General features: G+C 44.0%; 1 protein-coding gene across 2 annotated transcripts in view; it reads left to right on the top strand.

The window, feature by feature from the left end:
• Window positions 1–27,844, top strand: part of LOC131812852 (contactin-associated protein-like 3) — a 158,334-nt gene that overhangs the window by 66,004 nt on the left and 64,486 nt on the right. Inside the window, exons 4-9 of one of the 2 annotated variants that reach the window (XM_059142804.1) lie at window positions 5,059–5,206; window positions 12,744–12,947; window positions 13,606–13,790; window positions 14,864–15,007; window positions 18,015–18,276; window positions 24,111–24,257. In XM_059142804.1, coding sequence (XP_058998787.1) covers window positions 5,059–5,206; window positions 12,744–12,947; window positions 13,606–13,790; window positions 14,864–15,007; window positions 18,015–18,276; window positions 24,111–24,257 — 1,090 coding nt within the window. Of the gene's footprint in view, window positions 1–5,058; window positions 5,207–12,743; window positions 12,948–13,605; window positions 13,791–14,863; window positions 15,008–18,014; window positions 18,277–24,110; window positions 24,258–27,844 lie in introns of those variants that run through there. The other variant, XM_059142803.1, reaches the window with a different exon arrangement.

Here is a 27,844-nt window from a genome sequence, read left to right on the forward strand (position 1 = left end):
GCATTGAGAAACCAGAGTCAGACCTGTCTTGTCTTGTCTGCTGGGTTCGTATTTCAAGCAGAAGGTAAAACTAAGCATTAAGGCCTTAAAGCTTCTCAATGTGTTTTTAAAAATACTTCATTTCAATAATATTTTGGGAATGTATATATTGTCCTTTTATACAGCTGAGATTACAAAAGCACTTTAATGAAGAGCAGCATTCAGGACCCTGTTTCCTGCACCTGCTTTGGCCCCAGGATGTGGATGAGTCCAGACCCAGTCTCTGTGGGTTTCTGGGAGGTGTAGCTGTGCTCAGTCACAGGGCGGGTGCCCTCTCCAGGTAGGGGAAGGTGCTGGAAGCCAGAGACGTAGTCGTCTCTTTTTGCTTGGTCACTGGTTTGGCTGTGTGACTTGCTTCCACTGAGTCCATGAAAGATACTAGGAAATGCTTAACTAAGTGCACATTTTTTTCTGACACACTGAGGTCGTCACATCAGAAGATGGGCATCAGGTGCCTGTCTGGTTGTTTTAAGTGAGAATGGAGATTATTCGTTCACTTTCTAGGACACTGTTGGAGTCAACTCATCCGCATGAGTTAAACTCTAGTGCTCACCTCGCACGAGGCACCTGGCTGACCGACATCTAAGGGGTCAGGCCCTCCCTCTGGGTCATACTTCTGACGTCCCAGTCCGGCTCACTCAGTAGAATGACAGGAGGAGGATTTCCTTGATCTATCTATGTGTAAATGTTATGGTACTTTCTAGTTCACTCAAATACTAAAAATAATTCATAACAAGATCACTTACTTTAAAACAACTGCCTACAACTTTGATGTGGTCTAACTACAGCAAATAATTTCAGTACATCCTTTCATGGTCTGTAAGCCTCTGGAAATAACAGGGACAAAATATTATTTTCAATATTAGCAGTAATTATTATTATTCCCCCATTGCTCATGAAGAAGCTAAGATGCGGGGAGATTTAAGCATCTTGTCCAAGACCATCATGGCCCTGTAATTAAAATGGCCAGAATTAGAGCTTGGGGATTCTTGCCCGCTCTCTTGATCCCAGCAACATCTTTTCTCCTACCTCAGAGGTCTTAAAATGAACAGCAGTGAGTGAATAATGAAGCTCGGGTTTCCTAGGGGCCTGCAGATGAGGCGTAATATTTATTTATTTATTTTTAAATCACCAAGACTATTTCTATAGGCAACACCGCTTGTGTTTGGAAAGAAGGCATTGGTATAAAAGCTGACCTTAGGACACAGATAATTTCAAACCTGAAATGACAAATACATAACAGGCATCTCGAAGGTTATTTGTTGACTCCAATGCAGAATTGTGATGACTCAGTTTACAACTGAGACCGTGGCTCTGCGGGAGTCTCCCAGTGATCCCTTCTCCGGATTTAGAGTGTACTAACGTGACTGCTAACTCAATCAGTGCAGAGCTGGCAGCTTTTCAGAAATGTCACCAATTCCTAAAACAAATTATCTTAGAAACATGTTTCTAGCAGGTGAACAGAGCCCGAGCCGTGGACTCGGGTTACCTTCAACCTAACTAATGTGGAAATGGAAGACTTCATCAGACATCGTCTGCTCCTAATAGTGGACAAAGGATTCAATGTGATGCCTTTAAAGTAACCGGATATTGAGTCCGTGTCCAGATGAAGTGTCTCTAGTGATCAGTTGTGGGGAGAGTCTCATGGTTGTGTTTCTTAATGCTCGCAAGCCAAGAGGGATGCCAGAAAGACAGGCCCATGGAACTCCTCCCACTAACTCATCAAAATTCTAAGAGAAGTTTTCTTGCTCTTACTTTACACATGAAAATGCTGGCTTCCCCGAGGTCACTCCTGTCACGAGAGATCGGGAAGATGGGGCTTTCATCTTCCCACTTAACTAGAGCACAGAGTGGGCCTTCATTCATCTTCCCACTTACTAGAGCACAGAGTGGGCCTTTGTTTCTGCAAGGCTGTGTGGCCTGTTCACCCAGATCTGTTCTGGAAACACCAAAGCAAAAGTACATATGGCAAGGAACAGATCACACCACCTCTTAAGAGATAAACACTAGCTTCACCAAAATATATGAGATCATTTCAGTAATGAGCCATGAAAGTGAGAGTGACATGCTAGTGGGGATCCATCTTGTGCCGAAGTCATTTCATTTAACTTATGTATCTTAAAAGAAATGAGTGATTGATTTGTACCTAAAAGGACTGGTAATAGTTCTATGTAAGACAAAAATAATGTGATTCCTTAAAATTAGAATGGATTAACATGGTCACAGAGCTGTGCACACATGCATATATACGTTCCAATATTTGAATGTAATTAAAATTGTGTGTGACAAATGTTTCATATACAGATTCCCAGAAGTTTTAAAGAGTGCCTTCTGAATCTCCTCTTCATAGACTATTAAGACATTATTGTCCCTTGAAATATTTCTTAAATAGTATTCTGTCTAAATTCCATTAAAACAGCACTAGAAATTCCTTTTGCTATATGGTGTTGTCATCACACAGTCTGAACGACGGTGTCCAGAATCTACCTTCCACAGACAAAGTACTTCAGAAGGAAGTAATGATACCCAAGGAAAATAAAACAATTTGTTCAAATACCTTTCCTAGTTTTTGTCAGTTACCCTCAGATAAACATGGACTTCAGTTCTGAGGTTGAATTGTAATCTTGGCATTGCAATGAATGTGGGAGCCGACGATCATCTGTATGTCTCAGGTCTTGAACCTGAGACACAGTGTAAGGAATGGGATGCAGATGAGCAGCCTCTGCCAGATGCGCCCGCCATAACCAAAATGGCAGCCAAGGCTGTGGCCACCGTAGCTGGTGCTCGTGGACCGCCTACCTCCAGGCAGGTGTGGGAATGTGATTGTCAGGTATTATCTCATGTAATAGCTCCTCAACCTTCAGAGTTGTCTGGACCAAGCTGGTTTTGTGGATGAAGGCAGTGGGTCTGGGAGCCTGTAATAACAGGAGCTTGTGCTGGACAGTGGTGATGTTGGTACAAAGTAGCTCCTACCCAGTTCCTGCAGGAAGCTGGGGGCAGGGAGGGCACATTTCCGACTTCCCATTTGGAGCACAGAGTCAATGGAGAGGGTTTGCCTGCTCTTGGTGTAACGGTTGCCAACCCTTGAAGAACGGCTGATGTTGGACAAAATGGTGCTTCCACTGAGCAAGAGAGAGAGGCCAGAGGGCTTGCCAGATGATGTTTCCTTCACTAGCCAAGAGGAAGAGTTATAGGGTCTGAGACTGGCCCTGATACCACATTTGAGTTTTCTGTATTCTTGGTTCCATCTGTTCCTACCTGCTTGTTGTGGCTTACAAGTCCGAGTAGTGATAGGGCTTGGTTTGGTTGGGTTTGGGTGTTAAGCCAGGCCTAGGGTTTCACAAAGCAAAATGACAAGATGTGCATTCTTTTTGGCCCAACTACGAGATTTGCTCCCGTGCAGCGTGAGTATATCTGACCCTTTTAACTGTGGTGGGAGGCGGAGGGTGTCCTTCTGATGCCAGAGAGCATAAGAAAGGGTCAAGTCTTCTGTTCCTCATTTTGTTACTATTATATGAAGGAGTATTATGAGAACATCTTTGGCCCTCTGGATGGTAAGACTTGGAGAGATCAAAGAACACAGAACTTGAACTTTTGATGGGGGGTTCCAAAGAACTGAGAGCATTGATTTACCAGTTGACATAGGTCCTCTGGGAAAACTGATGGACAATCTGAGGAAGAGTCGATGGAATCAGTTTTAAAAGGGGGTGTACAGTGTCGGGGTCGACACTGACACCGAAGAGCAGGAAGAGCCCATCGAAATCCTGGTGTGAAGGGGGCTAGAGGAGGTTCTGGGGCCCAGGTGGCAGGACAGAGGAGCCCAGCATCTCAGGGGACTTCACAGGAGCAAATTGTCTACACAAGAACCGTGGTCCTGTGGCTCACACTCTAGCTTCTTGAAGATCACTGTGTGGGAGTTAATGCTAAGGAAGGCAGGACCGTAGGGGTGAGGGGAGCGGATTCACCACAGGGGTGACGAGGTCCGTGTCATCGGAAGCCCGCCTCCCTTTTCCTCCCCGGACGCAAGTACTGAGCACTTCCGGAGCATTCAAGAGAGTTTGCAGGTCAGGGCCGAGAGGCTGCTTGGGGACGCACTTCCTGGTGTTGGAGTTTGTGCTCTGTTCTCTCATTCTTCTCGCAGGTATGTATTACCTTTGAGAAACCAAACAAATCATTAGTGACACAGCTGTCTGAAATAGATTAAGTCATCAGTGACATGATCGATGTGTGTATATGCAGAGCATCACCTGTTTTGGGGTTTCCCCGAAATGGTGCATTACCCCATGCTGATGTTCACATGAAATCAACGCGGTGAGAAACGAGTCACACGTCTCCTGTAACAACGTCAGTTGTGCTCACGCTGGCCCCCTCTAGCCTGAGGCCAGGTGCCTGTGTCAAGGGTACCCCTCTGTCTTGTGGGTCTCCCCAGTGCTCCCGAAATGCGGCTATCTTGGGGGCAACCTGACCGCACACTGAGAACACTGCGATTGAAATCCAAAGCCCAGAATCTAGTCGTGGCCCTGCCCAGAAACCGCTGTCCTACCGCCACAGACTCTACTTTCTTGGACTTCGGTTTTGCCTTTATAAACGAAGGATTTGGAACAGAACCCTGTGTACGTCCCTCCCAGCGCTCATGCCCGAGGTTCTTCCTGCAGGGGCGGCAGGTTAACATCGTGCTTGATGGCCTTGGATGTGGGCTGCAGGAGAGCGTCTCCGCGGCTTAGAGATGAGGGAACCGCTTTAGGGGAAGAGCGAGCCTTCAAGGGTGGCAGGTTTACACCCAGCTTAATGGTGCCACTGAACTGTAAATCACCCTGCAAATAAGGAAAGCTTAGAACAATGGTGACTAATCCAGGCCCTGAGGAAATGTGGTCACAGCCCTCTTAAACATTAGCAGACTTTCTGTGAAGCAGATGGGCTTTAGCATAAGAACAGAGTAAAGCTTCCGTAACCCGCAGGAGAAGAGCGGGGAGCTCTGAGTTCCGCAGACACACTGATCCTTTCTCCGTTTCCTCCCAGGGTTTTCCAGGGAACACAAATGCCGACAGCGTGGTGCATTACCGGCTGCAGCCTCCGCTCGAAGCCAGGTTCCTGCGCTTCCTCCCCTTAGCCTGGAGCCCCACGGGCAGGATCCGGATGCGGATAGAAGTGTACGGATGCGCGTACCGTAAGTGCTGTTTACCCCTCTCCCTGCCCCAAAATCAGTGACCGAGGGACATGCTCTCGTGGCCAGGCTGAAAAGCGAGCTTGACTACTTGTTTCTAATTTTTTAGGTATGTCTTTGTGGAAAGCCTGGGTACTGCTGTCTTTAGTTACTTTAGGTGAACATAGAGGGCCCGAACTGAGCTTCGGAATCAGAGTCCCAGAAGAGAGCGGGGTACCTGTTTTAGAGTGGGCGTGTCATCCAAACAATGAGCTCCAAGTCAACGGATGGTGCCGTTCTTGGGCACTGAGGTGACCCTGGTGTGGGGACATAGGGGACAGCCGGTGATCTTGTTTTCCCCATAACCCAAAATGACTCTGGGCTTCTCCCATCTTCACTGCTCAAATCCCCACTTTCCTGGACATGACCCGTTGTTTGAACATCACTTATGTGTCGTGCCTTCCCCCTTTTCCCCACTGATGAGCAGAGGGACAAAAGTCACAGCCAGTGTGAGCGTGAACACAAGCAGAAATGCATTCAGTGACGTCTGTGGGGAAATCGACTCTACCGTTGTCATTTTGATGATTTGGAATATGCTGGAATTTTTTAAATGAGCACAAAAGAAAAAAATATTAAGGAAAAATTTCTAGAAAACTGGGAAATAACCCAAAGAGTATGTTGGCTGGGAACATCGTGGGAGGCTGGGTTTTGGGTCACACTTCACTTCATACCTGAGCAGAGCATTAGCTTTACCGAAAAGTGTCAGTGAGATCTGTCACAGGTGGAATGTTTAATATGTCAGATCCTACCTAGCAGACATTTTCTCATTCAACAACCAGACCAGCCAGATGGATCTGGTATGGCCTTGAGGGAAGAACTAACTTCACCGTGGAGACATGGAGAGGCTTGCAAGAGTTATTCCATACTGGACCTAGGATTTAAAAACTCTGTCTTCCCTCCAAATTTGGTTCTCATAACTACTATATTATGCAAGTTTTTGTTTCTTTGTTCCCTCACATGCCATGTCAGAATTTATCGGATACGTGCTGTTTGCAAAGATCTGTGTTAGGGACTGGATGTAGGGGGCTCTTCTAAAATGATTGGTTTTCTTTGTCAGGATTTTATGAGAGGTCATAAAATTGTACAAAACAAATGTAAAATATTGGAACCCAATCCTGGGGCCTAGGGAGGAGCATGGCCAGTCAGTTTTCTGAGTGCAGGGCTTGCAGAGTGAGCTGGGGTCGGGAGGGGCTTCTGGAGGGAGGAAGGCACGAGTGTGCACACAGTGGCTCTGGGACTCTGGGCTTCTGTGGTCTCAGGGTGCAGGAGGGTGTGGGTGCTGTGGGGCACAGGAAACTGCTGCCAAGCAAGGATACCATTGCCCCTTTGCTGATCCCACAGGCAGGGAGACCTTCTGGAGGTGGGGCTCGCCATCCCAGAAGTGACCCCATCCTAGATTCAAGTGTCCCTTCACTTCAGCCTCAGCTCCACCATCTTCCTGAGCTCAGACAGGCTCTGCTTTCACTCCATTTCCAAACGCTGCCTCTGTGTTGGCCCTTCCACGCCACATTCAGCGGAGATGGTTTCGCGATGCTGCCTGCCCTTTCCTCCTCTTTCCACAGGCTGTCGCCTTCCCTCCTGTTGTGTCTGAGCTCCGTGAACGTGCTCACTGCGGCAAGCGGCTGGGCCACCTGAGACTCCGTTTTCTCTTTGATCCCATAAAATCAGCTTCTCCTTCCTATTACTCTGGAAACGACTTCAGGTTTACTGACTTCAAAGCAGAACAAGGTCTTTGATGGTGATTTGCTGTTAGCCTGATGTTCTTCATGAGGCGGTACCACCTCCTTGGGGGAGAGGTCAGTCCCAGGGAGATCAAAGCTTCAGGCCTGGTCCCGGGAAGGACCTGCGTGCTAAAGTCAGCAAACACGAGATGTGCGCCACAGGGGGCTCCTAGCCTAAAACTGTGGACTGATAACAGTCACAGTGACTCGCAAAAGTACCCAGCGTCCATGGTTTACTAGTGGAGCTTCTGTCTTGTCTTCATTCTTACTATTAATAAGAGCAATTGTTCAAGCATAGAGCTTTGCACTTTGTTTTTGACAGTAATTGTATATGATATGATTTATAGCCCAAAGTGCTAATTATTGCCCCCCCCCCCCATTTCTAGTCTCACTGCTCTGTTGATATTGAGAACATGTCCAGATTGCTCATCTTGGCATATAATGTCTCTTGGATGCAGTTTCTCTCTCTGGTTTCACTTCTTTAAACTCCAATTACAATGGTATTTGCTGTCCCTACGAACACCAGGCATTCTTCATGGCTTCCTGGGGCGGCACACACACATTCTCTACCTGGAAAGCCCTCCCTTCCCCCAACTCCTAGACTGCACGTGGAGTGTGTGTGAGCTCTTCTTAGAGTCCCATGCCCCCTCCAGCAGCCTCGCGGAAGGGGGCGTCCAGGGCCATATTCCCCACAGACTTGTTCTAGGTTTTGTATCCCACTCTGAAAAGGTTTCCATTCGGGTGTCCTCCACTTTCTTAAATTTTCAGTAACATTTACACACTCTGATCAGTTTCACGTTGACATCCTGGATGTAGGTCTCCGTAAGCCACAGACACCGACACTGACCCCAGGTCTTCCTTCAATTCTTTCTTGACTGTTATTCTTCCTTGGGGCATCTTCTACTCCTTCTTTTCCATTTTGACCACTGTGTTCATGGTCTGTGTCTTCTCAAGTATTCTCTTGAGCTTGTACTAGTCCCATCCTGTGGTGGTGTAGTGTCGTCTTGTGTTCATTCGTGTGTTGCTTGTCTGAATAAGGGAAGCACGAGAGAAGAAGGAAGGGGAGGAGAGGGAGGAAAGGAGTGCATGAGTCCTTGGGAACATGGACTATGTAGGCATAGAATGGCCAACACCATGGGGACCTACCAGTCTTCCCTGTGACACTCTGGTCCAGTGTCAAGTCAGGCATGAAAATAAAATTGGGAGTAAGACATGTAATAGGCCACTTTAAAACATTGTATTTATCTGGGGCACCTGGGGGGCTTAGTCAGTTAAGCATCCGACTCTTGATCTCAGCTCAGGTCTCTGTCTCAGGGTCATGAGTTCAAGTCTCACGTTGGGCTCCGTGCTGGGCATGGAGCCTAGTTAAAAAAAAATTAGAATATTGTGTTTATTTAAAAAGTGTACTGACTGTTACAGCAAAAAATTATAGGTTGTGTTTAGCAACCTCAAAACACTCTTGATATTTATATATTTTTATAAATATGAATATATATGTAATATAAATGCACATATAATACAAGTATCATAAAAATTTAAATGTCCATGATCAATACAAATAACCAACTCTAACATACTTTTATTTGAATAAAAACTCCAAAATAATGCATTAAATTACCTGTTAGCATCATACTTAACTTTACAAGAAGGTTCGTGAAAAATGTGTTCGTACGTAATTCAACTAATTAAATTATTGGGGTACTTGAGATGGAGATCACTTATTATGAATCAGAATGGGAACCAATAGTTTTGTTCTGCAAGAGTGCAGAACCTACATTCCAAAATGGAAAATGTGATATGATACTTCATTGAAAAATACAAAGTGTTTTTCCAATTTATACGATTTCAATTTGTAATTATTAGTTTTCTTAACTGGAGCCATATTTTGATGCTATCACCAACATGGGCATGAAGGTGAGGGAACTTCTACTTCTATAGATGGGCTGTCCCCCATCTGCACTTGGAGAGCTAGCTGCTGCAAACTCACTAAGCTAAGTCTTCTCTGTCCCACAATACGATGTTTTGGTTTAATTTTTTAAAAAATCTATTGCCTTTAAAAATGGTGTATGAGTCACACATGTTTCAAAATGTCATTTTATGTTTAGTGACGTGTCCGTTTGTTTTCAGATATTCAAATTCATTCATGAACGTTTTTAAGTGAACAACATTCTGTAGAATTAATTCTCTTTGATGACGCCCGAAACTGAGTTTCCAGTGCACACATTCCCATTGTAAGTCATCCTTGTGACAGGGCGCACTCTTACTTATCACGTGGGCTTCACGTTTATCATGAGGGGCTTCTTGATCAACAGTATAGCCCATTGTTTGAACCGTGTTGGCTGCTTTTGGGTGCCTACCTGTAAATTGTGTGTGACACATGCCCTATGCTTGGGAAGGTCTTACCCTCTTTCTTTACCGACACTTCCCCAGAGAAGACCTCCCCCGTGCTCCGCTTCCTCCTTCCTGACTGTGAGCTTTCTTGTCTCTAGTTTCCTAAGCAGACCGCAGTAAGACTAGGCTACTCCTGCTGAAATGTGTTCTTTTCATGATAGCTGAAGTGAGAAGGTGAGGGGCGCACTGTCAGCTCTGGGAAGGCCGAGCCGTGTCTGTCCTGTTGGGTTTCCCCCAGCATCCCAGCACCTAGTGGGTGCTGCACCCATGTTAAATGAAAATGCAGCTGTACTTGGGGGAACAAATGGAAATTAAGTCAGGGCAGCGTAGGGCTAGGGAGGAAGGGAATATGGAGGAAAATGGTCTTTTAATGACAAAACTATATTTTCCAAAGCCAAATCCCTGCCAAGGCAAGTTCTGAAGCTACGGAAAATGGTCTGTATTGCTATTCCACAGGAGCCATAATATTTACCTATTTTTTGACCTCACAAATATAGATTCATGAAAAGTGACAAACGAGCTATATTGAATTATGCAACAGGCAGATCAAAAATAATTAAATTTGTGATTTGCCATCTAAAATAGGTTTTGTGTGTGTGTGTGTGTGTGTGTCAAGATCTTTCTTTATTCCGTTTTGATTTTTTTTTTTCATAAATACAGTTCTTTCTGACTATAAAGTTGGTATTCAACTTACTCATCCTTCCAGTCCTACCGTGGTCTGACTGAATCCTCTCATTTTTATTTATTTGTTTATTCATTCATTTAATTTTTATTTTATTTATTTATTTTTATTTTTTAAATTTCTTTTCAACGTAACAATATTCATTGCTTTTGCACCACACCCAGTGCTCCATGCAATCCGTGCCCTCCCCAGTACCCACCACCTGGTTCCCCCAACCTCCCACCCCCAGCCCCTTCAAAACCCTCAGGATTTTTAATATTTAAGTAGAAGAAGGATCGCCACATGTCTTGCAGTAAGCTGGTTCTTATCATGGCCACTTGTAAGCAGCCAGGAATCTGGCTCAGCAAGCATCACTGTTTAATGGCACTGAGGGCGGGGAAGACAGGCGTCTGTAAAGGGCCAGACAGCACTATTTTAGGTCTATGGGTATCTGTGATCTCCACCACAATTGTTGTTGTTTTTTTTCTTTTTTTTTTTTTTAACGAACCTTTAAAAATTAGCTCATGGGGCCATATAGGCTACAGAGTGATGTGGGTCATTTCAGATGAAAAGAAAGCAGCCTCACATTTCAGACTTCTGAAAGCAATTCCTCATTTTTTATTATAATTTTTTATTTTTTATAAACATATATTTTTATCCCCAGGGGTACAGGTCTGTAGGAGACAAACCATAAGCAATTCCTCATTTTTATCTGTGCTGTTTTAACTCCTCTCCACTGAGCTTATGTTTGTTACCATTTAAGATTTAATGAAACCACCAAGATTACTACCAGATATATTGTTTGAAGTGGCTTTGTTTTACTCCATTGATGACATCTATAGATTACAACTCAGTCCCCTTCTAGGCTTAGGGAACCTGTCAAAACACATGTTAAATGTGCCTTGTAAGATAGAATGTGATGATTAGCTTGTGGTTGATTGTTCTAGGTACGAGTGTTAGGGATCTCACTGGAGAGGAAACAAAAACATTACAACAAAAGGATTTTCAGCCCATTCTTTTGTGTTTCTATAAATCCAATAAATTTTTCACTACTCTATTTTGCCTGAGGGGGAATGTTCCAGGAAATATAATCTAGGTTCTGTAGAGCAGTGGTTCTCATATGTAGTCACCAGACCAGCGGCATTGACATTGTCAACATTGCTAGGGGACATGTGAGAAAAGCAGACTCTCAGGTCCCACCCCAGGCCAGCAGAGTCACAGTTCTGGGATGGAGCTGGATTCTGTGCTTACCCAACACACCAGAAGACTAATATTACTCTTAAAAAGCTATAGTGGCAACAGGGAAGTTGGGGACAAACCTAATCTGATCAAAAGAAGCCTGATAGAATAATTTGTGGACCAAACAATTCTTCACTAACTGAAGAAGGGACATCATTTGAATTTGACAAAGGGATATGTTTTTATCAGATATTAATTTAACTATGCAATGGAGAATAATTGCTTATTTCCATGATTTTTAGACACACTGCTGTGTTTATATATTTTCCACCATGTATGGGAACCAGAATTAAACTCCTGAATTTTCAGAAGGTGGTTGCATGAAATAAAGGATTCCTTAGAGTTGTGAACATAAAGGGTTTACTGTAAATATTTTAGTTTGTCTGAATGAAATTCAGGTCCTAATGTACATTGGTCCCAGGCTTTTGTGAAGTTAAATAAACCCAACATTGTATCATCGGCTCAGAAGACATCAACTTCCTGTTTCTTTGGCTTCTTCTTGTACCTTCATTTATTGCACACACACATTTGAAAAAACCTCTTTTTCAAAAATTTGAGTGCAGTGTACACACAATGTTACATTAGCGTCAGGTGTACAACATGGTGATTAGACAATTTTACGGGTTGTACAATGTTCACCACAAGCGTGGCTGCCGCACATCCCCACACAACTCGATTAGAATATCATTGACTAATTTCCTAGGCACACCTTGACTTATTCATTCACTCCATGACTGGAAGCCTGAACCTGCCGCTCCAAGTCACCCACTTCGCCCATCCTCCACACTGTCCCTTTGATAGCCACCAGTTTGTTCTCTGCATTTATAGGTCTGGTTCTGCTTTGTTTGTTTATTCATTTCTTTTGTTTTTAGATTCCATGTATGAGTAAAATCATATGGTTTTTGACTTTTTAAGGCACAGTAACATCTTGTCTTTTTACTTGTGAAATATGAGAAATATGAGAGATTCTTCTGTGTAGTATGAGTCCCTTTGTGCTCTTCTGTTCTGTCTGTGGTTGCTTTGACCAGTGTTCTTTTCACATTAATGATAAAATATGACTTTTTCAATAAAAAGAATGCAAGTGATCTTGATAGTGGGAGAAATAAGACTATCGGAGAGCTGAGGGACAATGGCAGCTTCATAGCCACGATGTGCCAACTTGGGGAGTGACTTCAACTGTTTTACTGATCTTTGTTGTTTACAGGATGAGAAGTGGCCAGTACACAGGCAGAAGCAATTGGGCTTAGTCAACAGAAGTATTTCTAGATGATACATGTTAGGGAAAATGTCAGAAAAGGCAAAGAGTGGATGATAGGGATCTCATCTACAGGTATCAGGGAGGATGGGCAGCACCGTTGTTTCCCTCCGCACCAAACAGACCAGAGATGTGTGTGTGTGTGTGTGTGTGTGTGTGTGTGTGTGTGTGAACTTGCTCATTTCAGTAAAGATGTATTATACTTAGATTATTTTCTAATTTCTCCCACTGTAGGATCCAAGATGGTTAACTTCGATGGGAAAAGCTCCTTGTTATATACGCTTAATCAGAAATCCATGAGTCCAGCAAAAGATGTTATTTCTTTGAAATTTAAAACCAGGCAGACTGACGGAATTCTACTCCACAGAGAAGGACAAAATGGCAAACACGTCACCCTGCAGTTAGTTAGAGGAAAGCTCATCTTATTGCTTAATTCAGGTAAAAAGTTTCTAGTGGATGCTTTCAAAAATATGCCTCTTTAGATAGAAGTATCTTTTTATGCTTAGTTTTTCACAGTTAAGTAGCTAATTTATCCTGAAAACCAGAACACTTTTGAGAAAGAAAGAAGACCCTAGAAATAATTACTTTGGAGCCAGAGGCATGAAACAGAATGGTCTGGGCAAATGGGAGCGTGGTCGCTCCACGGTTGAGGTGTACTATGGAGAACACTCATGTATCCTGAGTGTACTTGACTGTAACAAGTTTTACAGGTCGATTAGTGTGTAAGACCATTTGCACATGTTCAGTAAACAACCTGGTAATATTGTAAAGACAAGGGGTGGATCCCCGAAACCATGAGGTGGTGCTCTTCATGAGGTTCTTGGAAGAAGATACTTCCAAGAAAAATGAAAATGCAATAATTAATAATAATAAACACAAGAAAGATAGAAGAAATCATTCCCAAGTGAGAGAAGGTTGTACATGAGGCTGAGGTAAAGGCAGTTGACCAGCTCTCCGGATAGAAGTGTGCCAGGAAAGTGACTGGGGGACATGTTGACCTCCCACACAGCAGCCACAGTACTGAGTTGGCCTCCCACACGGCAGCCATGGTACCGGGTTGGATGAGGTGGTTCATTTGCTTCACCTGTCCTTGTAGGCCGTGCTAACCTGCCCTCCCCTGACGCCCATGTGACCCTCACCCTGGGCAGCCTGCTGGATGACGAGCACTGGCATTCTGTCCTCATCGAGCTTGGGAACACGCATGTCCACTTCACTGTGGACAGGCACAGTCAGCATTTCCAGGCCGAGGGCGAGTGCGACTACTTGGATCTTGATTATAAGGTGTGAACATTTTTTTTCAAGTATTACAGATTTTGTTATTTAAACGCAACACAACCTTTTGAGAAAATACCGCTACACAGAGAAATTCCCATTGCTAGTAATTTGGAATTCTGGCGAAATGTTTCCCACAGATGACGGCCCAGCAGGAGACCCATGTACATTGTTGAGATGTTGTATCACTCATAGGTGTGAGTTCTCCCCTGAGAGGAAGTAGTTGTTGAATTCAGAAAGTGTGTGGATGAAGAGCTATCAGTAGGACAGGCGGCACAGTAAAATACGTGTTTGGACGGCTTTCCATGTTACCTCTGGTGCTGACCATGATCCGTTCCCTTGGAGATCTCTGTGTTTTAGGGTGATCGTAAACAGAATTAGCAATCTAGGGTGCTTGGAGAAGTAATCACCATACATTCCAACCTGCTTTTCAAGGAACAAGAGAGCCAGAGTCAGGCAATTCAAAATAGTGTTTCTAGGGACATTTAACGGCTTAACACATCCCAGCGTTTTGCCCGCATGTATCTAACCAGCACTGGAGAACACCTTTTGTTCTGCCAGTTCTGCTCAGCACATCTATCACAGCAAAGGGGATGATTTCAACATTCATTTAGTGTAAGTGGCCTCACCCGAGGAGGCCAGCTGCAGAGCCTGGTCCTGAATGAGATTATCGATGCCTTCATTATTCTAACCCATCAGCAGTGTCCTGGCAAAGACCCGGACCCTGAAGCTGGTTTCTGGGAAGGTTTGTAAAGTAGAATGTCATCACAGTCAGCCGCCTTGTCACCCAGATCAAAAGTGACCGTGGAAATGAATGTACAACTTTCCCCGTCAGCTGAAGTGACATAACTCTTCGAGTAGCAAATTGCGAGAGGGGGTATTTAACCTACTTATATAAATGTAATAAAGAAAGAACTGGTACATCTACGTCTAAAAATTCACCCGAAATTAACATGATAATGTTAAAATAATGCCAGATAGATTGGAGGCAATTATCTTATACCTGCTGAGCATACATGTTTTAGGCAGACAATCAGAAAATCATTAAACAATGTTATTTATGTCATTTTTTTCTTTCTAAGATCAGTTTTGGAGGGATTCCTGGACACGGAAAATCAGTGGCATTCCCACAAAAAGACTTTCATGGCTGTTTTGAAAATCTCTACTATAATGGAGTGGATCTCATTGATTTGTCCAAGAAACACACACCACAGATCCTCGTCATGGTAAGAGAGCTGCACGTGAGGTCAACGGAGCAGGGAACTGCAGCTTGTCTGATGGGCCCAGTCTAGAATGTGCCTCTCCTGAAGGCAGGGAAAGTGCCAGTCATGTATGCCTTTTAGTTCGTTTTTGATTTAATTCACTAAATAATTAACTTGATTTTTAAATTTAACTTTTTAAAATTTTAGTGCCAGTCACTCACACACAGTGTCCTATGAGCTTCAGGTGTTCAGTTCAGCGATTCAGCACTTCCCTGCGTCACTGGGCTCCTCACAAGTGCCCTCCTCCGTCCCCATCACTGGCTTCTTAATTTTTACAGGTGTGTGGAAACAGACGCATGCCTTCGCAAATGTGTCATAGCACATCTGAATAAAGACTTTTAGGGGCAGGTCTCTGTTGGGATTGATTTCCTCTTACTCCTTTCTCCCATTACTGAACTCCTAGCTCAGTGCCTATCGCTCGCTTGAAGGGCCAGTACTCGAGAGATGAATTTGGATTGGAAAGGAATTTGAGCTTAATTTAATTTGAGGCCAGGAACCTGGGGAGAAGGTGGACTCTTGTGCAAAAGCCAGCTGTCGGGTTTCTGCCTGGCCCAGCGATTTGCAGAGGGGTTAGGAGTGGGTCGGTGAAGGGTCTGCTGCATCTCTCCATCCTGGGCAGGCTCCATGGTGCCAACCACAAACCCTATCTCCGAGCTCAGGGGCTGTGCCCCAGGGGTCTGGTGCCCGTTTCCTGATGTGCAGGAACGCCCCATTGTTCTGCGAAGGGAGGCCAAGGCTCACAGATACACAAAGGGAGATTAGTAAAATCAGTCCTGTGACCTAAGAAAGAAAAAGATTTGCCAGAAAACTTGCTTGACTCTTTGGAAGGCAGATGTGGCTTTGAACAGGCGACTGGGCACGTTAGGGACCTTCTCGTCCCAAGGCCAGGAGTCTGCTGTGGATCTGGGGACTTAAGTCAGCGAATAAGGAGCATGTTATCTTGAGGCAGGTGGACCCCTCAGATGGGTTGGGCTGTTGTCAGGCTTTCGTCCCTCCACGCGGCTGCAGGCCGTCCCCCAGGGCCAGCGTGTTACTGAGCTAGCGTCTGTCCTTCCACATTTGGTTGCTTAGACTCCAATCCTCTACAATCAGTGCACGCAGCTTTGTGAATGTCAACGCCTCCATATTGAGTGTCGTTTACAGAAATGGGATTGTATTATGTGAGCTTTTCTCCATCTCTAGTTTCCAACTCAGAGAAACCTGTGGAAATGCTTTTTTTTTTTTTTTTAAGATTTATTTATTTTAGAGATCATGAAGGAGAGAAAGAGAGAGGACCTCTCAAGCAGACCCCCCACTGAGCTCGGAGCCCCACTGGGACTCGATCCTGGGGCCCTGAGACCATGACCTGAGCCAAAATCAAGAATCGGTCACTCAGTCAACTGAGCCTCCCAGGTGCCCCAATTTATAAGAGAGTTTTAGGTTTGATGAATTACCCTATGTCATTCATGACCCAGATGTTTTCTCAGATTAACAAATTTTCTATGAAATATAAGATCATGTTATAATATAAATATATATTCTATTATATATATTATATTATAATTGTATATATCATATATCATATCTTTTATATTAAATGTTATGGGCCATGTTGAGCATATAAATGCCTTTACTGGTACGTAGCCAATGTCTTGATGTATTTTTTTTTTAAATAGCTTTGTAGTATTTCGTCTTGCTTTGAAATACTTCTGAAACCCTAGACTCTAGATACAATCTCAAGGATTTTCCTGTAAAATTTTTTAAGGCAGTTTCATTTATTTATTTACTTTAAAATTGAAAAAAAAAATAAGTCTTTGACTGTCTGGGCTTTACTCTTTGTGTGGATCAGTAGTTATTTTAGGTCTTGTGGGTACCCATTCATGCCTGAGCTGTTTAGTGACCAGACCCAACCTCCACGCACAGGCTTGAATCTTACCTCTCACCACGTGGTGGCTGTACCTGTGGTCTCAGATCTTTCTGTGGGTCAGTCACTGAGCTCCGCTGCTGTGTTTACCCCATACCAATGCTGTATTGACTTGATTACAGTGCTTTTATGGTATATATTTTGGAGAGGAAGGACAATGTTTGGGCACATATTCCTCTGGAATTTATGAAAATCTAATTTTTTTAAAAAAGAATTTATTTATTTACTTGAGAGAGAGAGGATGCACATGCAGGGGGACAGTCAGAGGGAGAGGGAGAAGCAGGACCTTGATCCCAGGACCCCGAGATCATGACCTCAGGTGAAGGCAGAGGCTTAACCCACTGAGCCCCCAGGCGCCCCACTTAATTGGAGTTCTTTTAAGAACTTAAAAATAAATTTGCTCCTTGAGCAGCAGACATAATCTAAAGCTCAATGGTGTGTTTTTAAATAAAATAGAATGAAATAAAAGCAACAGGCAGTCGGCGGGTCAGAGGTCAGGCTGGGGAGCGTGTGCTGGTTGACACAGCCCATGGGAGCCTCTAAGAGGTGGACAGCCCGCGCAGGCCAGCCACACCCCTGCTTCAGACGGGCCGAAGCCTAGGGCCTGCCTGAGCCAGATGTTCATGTCCCCTGAGTGATGGGTGTGTAAGTGTTCACACAACCAAGCGGAGTGCAGGGAGGTTCCCAGAGCCACTGTCCGTGATGCTGGGCTTCATGCTGCAAGTAAACAGCCAGTGCCTCGAAGTATAAGAAATCTGTCTCCTCTGCTGTGTCCTGCACCCAGCACAAGGCCTGGGAAAGATGTGTCTCGAGATTCCTTCACCAATGCCCAGAAATGGAGGAGACAGAACTTCCCTAAAAGCCTCAGAAGGAGGTTTGCCCAGCCAGGACACCGTCATGGTTTGAGGGACCTGTCAGGTAACTCTGGATTGCAGCTGGATGGGGAAGCCTAGCTCTTAGGTCCTTGCTTGCTGGCGGGTTGATAGGAAACTGCACCTCTTGGAAAGCTGGTTGTTCATGAAAGCATCCCTTCTGCTCCTTCCTAAACCCCTTCCACTGTATTCACAGGGAAATGTGTCCTTCTCGTGCTCACACCCACAAACTGTGCCCGTGACTTTTCTGAGCTCCAGGAGTTACTTGGCTCTGCCGGGCACCGTCGGAGAGGACAAGGTGTCGGTCACTTTCCAATTCCGAACTTGGAACAGGGCAGGGCTGCTGCTGACCACTCAGTTCCAACATGGGCCAGTGGCTCTCGTGCTCGTTCTTAATGATGGAAAACTCAGGCTGAGTCTCTCCCAGCCCGGACACACGGCGAGGGATGTCACAGCAGGTAATAGGTGTTTGCTGTGACCACATGGTCCTTCTGTCCCCTCTGCATGAAATGAGTGACTGAATCAGTAAGATAACTTGTAATCCTTCTAGAGGGAACTAGAGTTCTTTTACCTTTGCACTAGGTACCTCCAGGCTGTTGGCGTGTGAGTCGGTGTGACCCGAAGTTAGCTGCAGATCACACATACCTCTCAAAAAGTTTAAAAAATAGGGCGCCTGGGTGGCTCAGTGGGTTAAGCCTCTGCCATCGGCTCAGGTCATGATTGCAGGGTCCTGGGATCAAGCCCCGCATCGCATCGGACTCTCTGCTCAGCAGGGAGCCTGCTTCCCTTCCTCTCTCTCTGCCTGCCTCTCTGCCTACTTGTGATGTCTCTCTGTCAAATAAATAAATAAAATATTTTTTAAAAGTTTAAAAAATAACCTAGTTATCAACTGATGGTGGGGAGTTGGCAGTCCACGTGAAACACTGGAGAACAGTAGCCTAAGTCGGAGTCCTGACAAAAGAGTTTCCTTATCCAATCTTTGGAGCCTATACGCACACCAATCATAATATTTGAAGTTACGATTTTTCCTAGATTTTCTGTTCCTTCAGGAATCCCTGTTTTGGATAAGGCTTCTTATAACTATGGGTGAATGTTCTGCTTGACTTCCAAGAAGGACCCACATTTCTAAACTCCCTTCCAGGGTCATGTTATCCTTGGAGTCTGGGGACTGTTTTGCCTTAGAGTGCTGGTGAAAATGTAAAGCCAGGTGGGTGTCATTCCACGAGTGTTGACTACGGAAGAAACACCTTGCCTAGCCCAGGTTACCAGGTCGGGATTGAAAGCCGGGAATGAAACGTAGCTCTTTGTTGCTCTTTATAAATAAAAGAAAAAATATGACCACCAGCATAGGGAATTCCCTTGTGGACCTCAGCAGATGAGCACAATCAAGGAGTGTCAAGTCAAATTTTGAATATTGCTTCACTCTTGGTTTGTGTAGATTTACAAGTTGCATGCCTTATTAACGAAGAGATGATGTTTTGCTGTTGTTTCATGTGAGTACACACCGTTCTGCCTTCCAACACACTGGGATTAGTTATTTAACTTTTTTTTGAAGGCTGGCACTGAAATATTATAGGAATATTTTATTGAATTGATTTTTTAAGCTTTCACTGGGTAACACATTAATTTTTGGAAACAAACCAGAGGTGCATTTTTCTTGCTGCTTTTTTTAGAAGCATTTGAGGAGTGGTTTTTTGTTTTTTGTTTTTTTTTTTTTTTTAAACCTTTGAAATACAGGCCTGCCTCCGAGATACTCAGGTTTGGTTCCAGACCACCCAAATACAACAAATATTGCAATAAAGTGAACCAAATGGATTTTTTTTTTTTGGCTTCCCCATGCATATAAAAGTTATGTCTGCAGTATACCATGGTGTGTTAAATGTGCAGGAACTTTATGTCTGGAAAAATAATATATACACCTTAATTTAAAAAAATATTCTATTGCAAGACAGGGAACAACATGTGTTGGAGGGCATGTGGAGAAAGGGGAACCCTCTTATACTGTTGGTGGGAATGCAAGTTGGTGCAGCCTCTTTGGAGAACAGTGTGGAGATTCCTCAAGAAATTAAAAATAGAGCTTCCCTATGACCCTGCAATTGCACTACTGGATATTTACCCCAAAGATAGAGATGTAGTGAAAAGAAGGGCCATCTGTACCCCAATGTTTATAGCAGCAAGGGCCATAGTCACCAAACTGTGGAAAGAGCCAAGATGCCCTTCAACGGACGAATGGATCAGGAAGATGTGGTCCATATACACTATGGAGTATGATGCCTCCATCAGAAAGGACGAATACCCAACTTTTGTAGCAACATGGACTGGACTGGAAGAGATTATGCTGAGTGAAATAAGTCAAACAGAGAGAGTCAATGATCATATGGTTTCACTTATTTGTGGAGCATAACAAATAGCATGGAGGACATGGGGAGTTAGAGAGGAGAAGGGAGTTGGGGGAAATTGGAAGGGGAGGTGAACCATGAGAGACTATGGACTCTGAAAACCAATCTGAGGGGTTTGAAGTGGCGGGGGTGTGGGAGGTCGGGGTACCAGGTGGTGGGTATTATAGAGGGCACGGATTGCATAGAGCACTGGGTGTGGTACAAAAATAATGAATACTGTTATGCTGAAAATAAATAAAAAATAAATTTAAAAAATACTCTATTGCTAAGAAATGGTGCCGCATGAGCCTTCAGCGAGTTGTAGTCATGGATCACAGATCAGCATCACAAATGTCACAGTGATGAAAAAGTCTGAAGGATCATGACACAGAGGCACAGAATGAGCTGATGCTGATGGAAAAATGTCCCTGAGTGATGCGCTCCAGGCAGGGGGCCACGAGCCTTCAGCTGGAGAAAGGTGTGTCTGCGTGGCACAGAAAGTGAGGAAGAGGAGACAGATGGTGACTGGTTTTCATTCCAAACCTTGGATGAAGTGCGAAAGCACCTACCAAACCAAGAACCGAAGTTTAAAGGCTGAGTGAGATGTAACCCTGGATGCCAGGAAAGGACACCTGGTCATCATTCACCCTGCTTCCAGCTTTTGGGTCCTTTTTCCAAGTAGTTACCTCACTGTGTTTGTGAAGGCATCTAGAAAGGTCCAGAGTGTACAATCTAGTGTCCGTGTGCTTGTGGAGCTGGGCTAGTGGAGCGTGGTGGGAACAGAAGGTCAGTGAGGGGGAGGGGAGCGTGCATTCCATTTCTGTCGGAAAAGATACAGTCTTCCCTTTCCAGAAGGGCCTTGACTGCCCAGGGCATGTTCCCTGTGATTAGGATGGATTTTACACAAGCTGGTGGGAGGGCTGTGTGAGAGGACTCACCTCCCAGGCCCATTTCCAGAACCACCTCTGGGCTGCTAGGGCTGATGGGCTTGAAAAGTGCCACCTGTGTTCTCCCCAAGCCTCAGGTCCTCATCTTTGGAGTGACACTAGTGTGACTGATGGTAGAAGCAATGATGTTGAGCCTACAGACCATGAGCCCAGGGTCTGCTAGTCAGCAGTTACTCTAAAACCTTTAGTTCTCATTATTCCAAAACTAGTTCCAAGACCATCACCCCCCCCAAAGACAGAAGCCTTTGTGGAGCTGGGGGGTGGGTGGGAGAATGAGCATCGGGTTCTCAGCACAAATCAAAACACCCCCGCCCCTCCCTCCTCCATCCATCCTTTGACTGTAAGTGCTGCCTGGGAGACAGGCGTTCGTTCCGTCGGAAGTGGGGAGGATAGAAGACACACAAAAGAAACACACAGGGTGAGAATTATAATGGGGAGAAACAGAATGATCATAAGAGCAGGCATTTCACTTTTAAATGAGAATGTCAAATTTTATTAAAAACAGTCTTTTATTATAGAGGTAAATGGCATCTGTTACCCATTCAAGGAGATATTCTGGAGTGTTTTCTGCAAGTTCTCCCAGGAAATAACTCTATGTCCTAGATAGGTGGGTAGATGGGGGGAGGGAGGAGACAGGAGGGAATTTTAATATCAGATTTTATTTGATTTTTTTAAAGATTTTATTTATTTATTTGACACACAGAGAGAGAACACAAGTAGGCAGAGAGGCAGGCAGAGAGAGAGAGGGAAGCCGTCTCCCCGCTGAGCCAAGAGCCCGATATGGGGCTCGATCCCCAGGGCAGAGGCTTAACCCACTGAGGCACCCAGGTGCCCCATTAACATCAGATTTTAAATGGATTATCCTGACAGATAATGTTAGGTAAACTTCAAAATAAATACCGAATGACAAGAGTGGAAGGGACACTCCCAGGTTCTTGTTTGTGGATTCCTTCAGCTCCAGGACTGGAGGATTTCCTTCAGGACCAGTGCCATAATGTAGGTCTTGAGTAACCGTAATCCTCTGGATTCTGTTGTCAACTTTCTTATCATTGCTCATGAACATAACCCATGTGGGGTCCTTGCAACAGTTCTGGATTCACAAATGTGACACAGAAAGTGAGAGATGTGTGTACATGACAAAGAGCTAAAGTCCCTGAAAGGGAGTGCTGGGAAGTACCGTCGCTCCTATTTCACAGTCTGAGAGGAGCAGAGGCATCACGGTTTTTACAGTAGGGCCTATGACTTTCTGGGTCAGGCCAGAAACATATTCCTATGCACAGCATCTTGAATCCATGTCAACGTCACTGATGAGAAATGAAGCCAAGGCAAAAAAAAAAAAAAGCTGTATTTTCATTTTAAATTGCAGTACCGTTGACATATTAAAGAGAATTGGAGGGACATGGATTTACAGGGTTGATTAGGTTCCTTGGACCAAACTCTGATACTAAATTAAATTTGCCTGTTAACTTTCTACCAGAAACATGGCCCCATACCCCCATGAACTAGAAAATAACTTCTGACCCTTGCAGGTTGACTTCCAAACTTACAGGGCTCTAAGCAGTTGGCACCTTTCTCATTTGCAAGAGGTATAGGCTAATATATTAGGACAATTCCCCAAGACCATCATATTAGAGTCAGGCAGGCTCATTCGCGAGCTTGGGCACAACATCAAAGAAATCAAGAGTCTCACTTTGTTGTTTTCAATGAGCTGAACAGTTTGTTTCTGACCTGTTTCCCTGTTGGGCAAGACAATTTCTAGAGATTCCAATTATTCACTGTGCTCCTTCAGAAGAACAGCAGGTGTCTCTGGGGCCACGACAGAGTCCCTTGCCTTTGAACGAATGACTCGCTTTGGCTAATGGAAAATGGGCATGAAGGCAAACACAATTCCCCCATCGAAAGTTAATGTTAACATTTGAAAATATTTCCTACTGGTTTTTGTCCAATTTTAGACAGTGATTGAGTATGCACACACACCCATACACATCCACATACACTTTAATGTGATGCTTTCTAAACTTTACATTTTTTCTATGAATTTTCATGTTTTAGTAATATTTAAGTTGCTGATACAGCAACTTATCAATATAAAGAGTTATATTGATATATACGATATATTTTTCTAAAGAGTCTACCAAGATTATATATAGTAATAATATATGAAAGTAGGGACAAGATTTTATTTTTATAAAAACAATTTTGGAAAATCTTATCATTCTTAATATCCTAAAATATTAACAAACTAGAAGAGGGGGAAGTGCGCCGTGTGCCAGGGGACTAGGATATTTGCTCATTTTAAGGTTGTTCAGGATCCTGTTGTGTTAACCCTTTAAAGCCTGAGCACTGGGAGAAACTAAGATCGTGCTGTCCAGGGCAGAATGTTTGCAATGTCCACTCTTGATTCTTCCTTTCCTCTTCAATTCAGCTTTCTTCCTTTTCTCTTTTTTTCTTCCTGTACTTTTCTGATTTAACCGAGTGATGAGAAAGTGAAACAGAGTCATTGCCCTGTGCACATATGTCTTAATACTCTTAACTGACCACAGTGATTTTTGCTAGAATCTAATTTGTGTTAGAACGTGACTGGCCAATCTATGACTGTGGGAGGTCAGAGGCAAGGGCCCGCTGGAACCGCACATTCACTCAATGAGCCTCTCTCCACAGGCAACCCCTTCCTCCTAGAGAAACATGACCAGGATACCACATCATCTCATTGCCTGTTAAGAACCCCCCAAGCCCACATCTGTCCCAAGCCTCTCTCTTTCTCTCAGAGAGGCCCAGCTGTCCTCTGTGGTGTGTCTCCATTGCCCAGCCAGCTAAATAACCTGGGGGGTTTCAGGTGAGTTCAAACTTCAGGTGGAGTTTCATAGGGTGTCTAAGATCATGATTGTATTGTTTTCAAGCATGGCTTTGTGTAGCTGCATCTATAGGGTTTTTAGCAATCTCTGACCCGATTTTGTTTACTTCCAGGTGCTGGATTAAGTGATGGGCAGTGGCATTCAGTGTCCCTCTCGTTGAAAGGAAATTACCTGAGTGTGATGGTGGATGGTGAGGCAGCCTCTGTGGCTCACTCCCTGCGTGGGCAGATTGATTCAGGGGACACCTATTATTTGGGCGGTAAGTGAAAGGAACTGGTGGTGTTGACAATCAAACCATCTTTGTCTTTCCAGCTCCTGACTTCTGAGACAACCAGCAACTTTAAATGAAGGTTAATACTGAAGAGTGAGCTTTCTCTTTCAGTTTTGTCAATGAGAGTGTCAAGCAAAGACAATAAATTTTTCTTAAGGATTTATTTACTTATTTTAGAGAGAGAGAGAGCATGAGTGGGAGTGGCAGAGGGAGAGGGAGAGAGGATCCCAAGCAGATTCCCATTGAGTGCAGAGCCCAACATGGGCTCTATCTCATGACCCTGAGATCATGACCTGAGCCGAAACCAAGAATAGGGTGCTTAACCTACTGTGCCACCCAGGCGCCCCTGACAAAGGTGGTAAATTATGGCCTAAAACACAAGTCTATGGGGGGCCTTGAATTTATGGGGGTCTTGAATTTAGCACTTGTTTAGCACTTGTTTTCACTGCCGTCACCTGGAAAGCTTCCAGAATGCTAGGGCCTGTCTCTGTCCCTAGAGATCTGCTTTCTCTGGCTCTGACACCCGGGGAGTGGGCTCTCCAGGTGACTCTGTGCAGGCCACTCTGAGGGTCCTCGCTCTCTGTCTCTTACCTTTTGTGCTTCACTGTAGAGTATTTTGGGGAGGCCAAATAACCCTTAGAATCTTTCCTTCAGGTGTTTTTATGCGACAGTTTCCTTGTTGCACGTGGGTGGTCTACTTTTTGTCAGCTGCTCTCCTCCCTGGGTGGCCCAGGTCCTCTGGTGTGGCCTGGGAGTCACCCATGGCAGCACCACTTTCAAGCCTGTCACAGGTGCAGACGTAACTCCCCTGACTTCTTGAGCCAGAATCTGCATTTCCCCAAGATCCCCAGCTGCTCTGTTGCCCTAAACGTTCAGGAAGGGTCCTGTTGCCCACTGTGTACACCTACACCAGAGCAAGAGAGGAACTTAAAGGCTACAGACACTCACTCACTACCTCGTGGTGAACTTGACCAAGACAACACCAGGCCATCACCCCAACTGTGGGAGACGGCGGGTTTGCCTGTTCGGTAGAACTTCGACCGAGTCTGTGCAGGATCCATGCAGCCAGGGAGGGGGGCTCCTGAGGGTAACAAATGTCCATTCTGAGGCATCCGTGTGAAAAGACTGAGCCACAAGAAGCTTAGGCCTGTCAGTTGTGAGACTTCCTTCTAATCCTGGCTGGAAGCTGTCCTTGCTCTTTCGCATTTTATGGTTGTTTGTTTCCAAAATAAGTTTGAGGTCATGGTGGAGATAACTTGATAGCCCAAAAGGAAAGTATAAAATCCTCCCAAAGAGTTGACAGTAAGCCCACACAGGGTGTTTAGTCTTCCAAGCCCCCTGAAGCAAGCATCACTGTGAGCGTGGAGCGGTGCCAGGAGCATTAGAACGTTGGATTGCTTGCTCTACCCCCCCTGCCAAATACGGTGCACCTCTGACCCAGACAGGTTCTTAAACCTGCTTATGACAGGGTGCCTGGGTGGCTCAGTGGGTTAAAACCTCTGCCTTCGGCTCAGGTCATGATCTCAGGGTCCTGAGATCGAGCCCCACGTTGGGCTCTCTGCTCAGCAGAGAACCTGCTTCCCCCCTCTTTCTGCTTGCTGCTCTGCCTGCTTGTGATCTCTCCCTCTCTCTGTAAAATTAAAAAAAAAAAAAACCTGCTTATGACAGATTTTAGAGCTCTGCGGAGGAGCGGATTCCTTCAAAACCAAATAAAGAATTTACCCAGGGGCTGTAACTTAAAACATAAAAGATTTTGAAGCACTAAAAGGGACAGGAAGAAAAATCCTTGCTGTATTGTTTAATGGTGCAAAATGGAATGCTTGTTATTTTGTATTAAAAAGTAAAAAAAAAAAAAAAAAAAACAAAAAAAAAAAAACCTTTCTAAAACCACAGAGTCTTCTCTCATAGCTTCGGGCATGTTCCAAATGTGCAACGCACAGCTGCATGAGAACAAGTACCTTCCATAAATACTTACATGTGATGTGATATGAGGTCATTTTGTAATCCATGTATGCATTTTAAAATACTGCTCATGTTTCTTGAAAGAGTGTTTGTGGGCTAACCCCCTAATGTACACAATTAAACACTACAATGCTTTTAATGTCTCCCTCTTCTCTAAATTCTCACCCCCCAGTAAGAATTACCCTGCCTCCCTTTTTACTAATCTTTGATCACCTTTTTATATATATATTTTTTAATTTTTTTATTTTTTATAAACATATAATATATTTTTATCCCCAGGGGTACAGGTCTGTGAATCGCCAGGTTTACACACTTCACAGCACTCACCAAAGCACATGCCCTCCCCAATGTCCATAATCCCACCCCCTTCTCCCAAACCCCCTCCCCCCGGCAACCCTCAGTTAGTTTTGTGAGATTAAGAGTCACTTATGGTTTGTCTCCCTCCCAATCCCATCTTGTTTCATTGATTCTTCTCCTACCCACTTAAGCCCCCACATTGTGTCTCCACTTCCTCATATCAGGGAGATCATAGGATAGTTGTCTTTCTCTGATTGACACGGCAATGTGGATGGAACTAGAGCTTATCATGCTTAGTGAAATAAGTCAATCGGAGAAACACCTTTTTATATTTTAATCAATGTGTAGCGCCATGTCCGTTTCAGATGTGAGCATATGACTCAGTGTTTGTATACATTAGAAAATAATCCCACAATAACTAGTTAATATCACCACCATACATAGTTATAATTTTTCTTGTCATGAAAATTTTATGGCCTACTTTCTTAGTAACTTTTAAATAGACAATAAGGCATTATTAGCTGTAATAACCATGCAGTACGTTGCATCCTTATGACTTATTTATTTTACAACTGGAAGTTTGTAATTTTTAATGTATTGCTTTTCTTTAGAACCTATATCCATGTAGGTGACTTCACACAGTAGTGTTTTGTGTTCCCTTGCTTTTCCGTTTATGCATAGGGCCCTAACGTGTGCCTTCTTCTGGGTTCTTTTTATTGTTATTGCTGTCACTGTTCTAGATTAATTTTGGAGATCCAACCCTGGCAGTACTTATAGGTAAAGTTAATTAATTTTTACTGCCCTGTAGTTTTGATGTGTATGACACCATGTTTCACTTATTAAATCTGCTGTCCCGTTTTACTGTTGAGCAACAACTTGATGGTGCCCATTTTTTTGCTATTATAAAAGATGTGATAAATATCCTATAGCTGCCAAGAATCATCTTGCCAGTGATTTTAAAATTTTCCTTATGTACAAACTATCAAGCTTTCCTAATATGCATAATCAATTCAATGAAACAACCTTTGGTTGTTTCCAGCCTTTGGTCTATGAAAGGACCCTAGAGATTTGGAGGCAATGTATTGGAAAAAAAAAGCATAATAGGCTTTTCTTATGTGTTTTCATAAAATTGTGTTGATGTGCAGAAAAACTGTCTCGTTAGTATAGTTTCTGATAACAAATTGTGTCTCTAAGATAAGTGGAATTACAAAGTTTAAACATCCCATGAGAGAGTATAATGACTTTTCTTCATTACCAGTTTGCTATTTTTTGGTTGTGATTAAAATTTGGCACTGAATGGCAAAAGTAGTGTAAGA

The sequence above is a fragment of the Mustela lutreola genome, chromosome 12 (genome assembly GCF_030435805.1).
Source record: "Mustela lutreola isolate mMusLut2 chromosome 12, mMusLut2.pri, whole genome shotgun sequence".
Classification (NCBI taxonomy): domain Eukaryota; kingdom Metazoa; phylum Chordata; class Mammalia; order Carnivora; family Mustelidae; genus Mustela; species Mustela lutreola.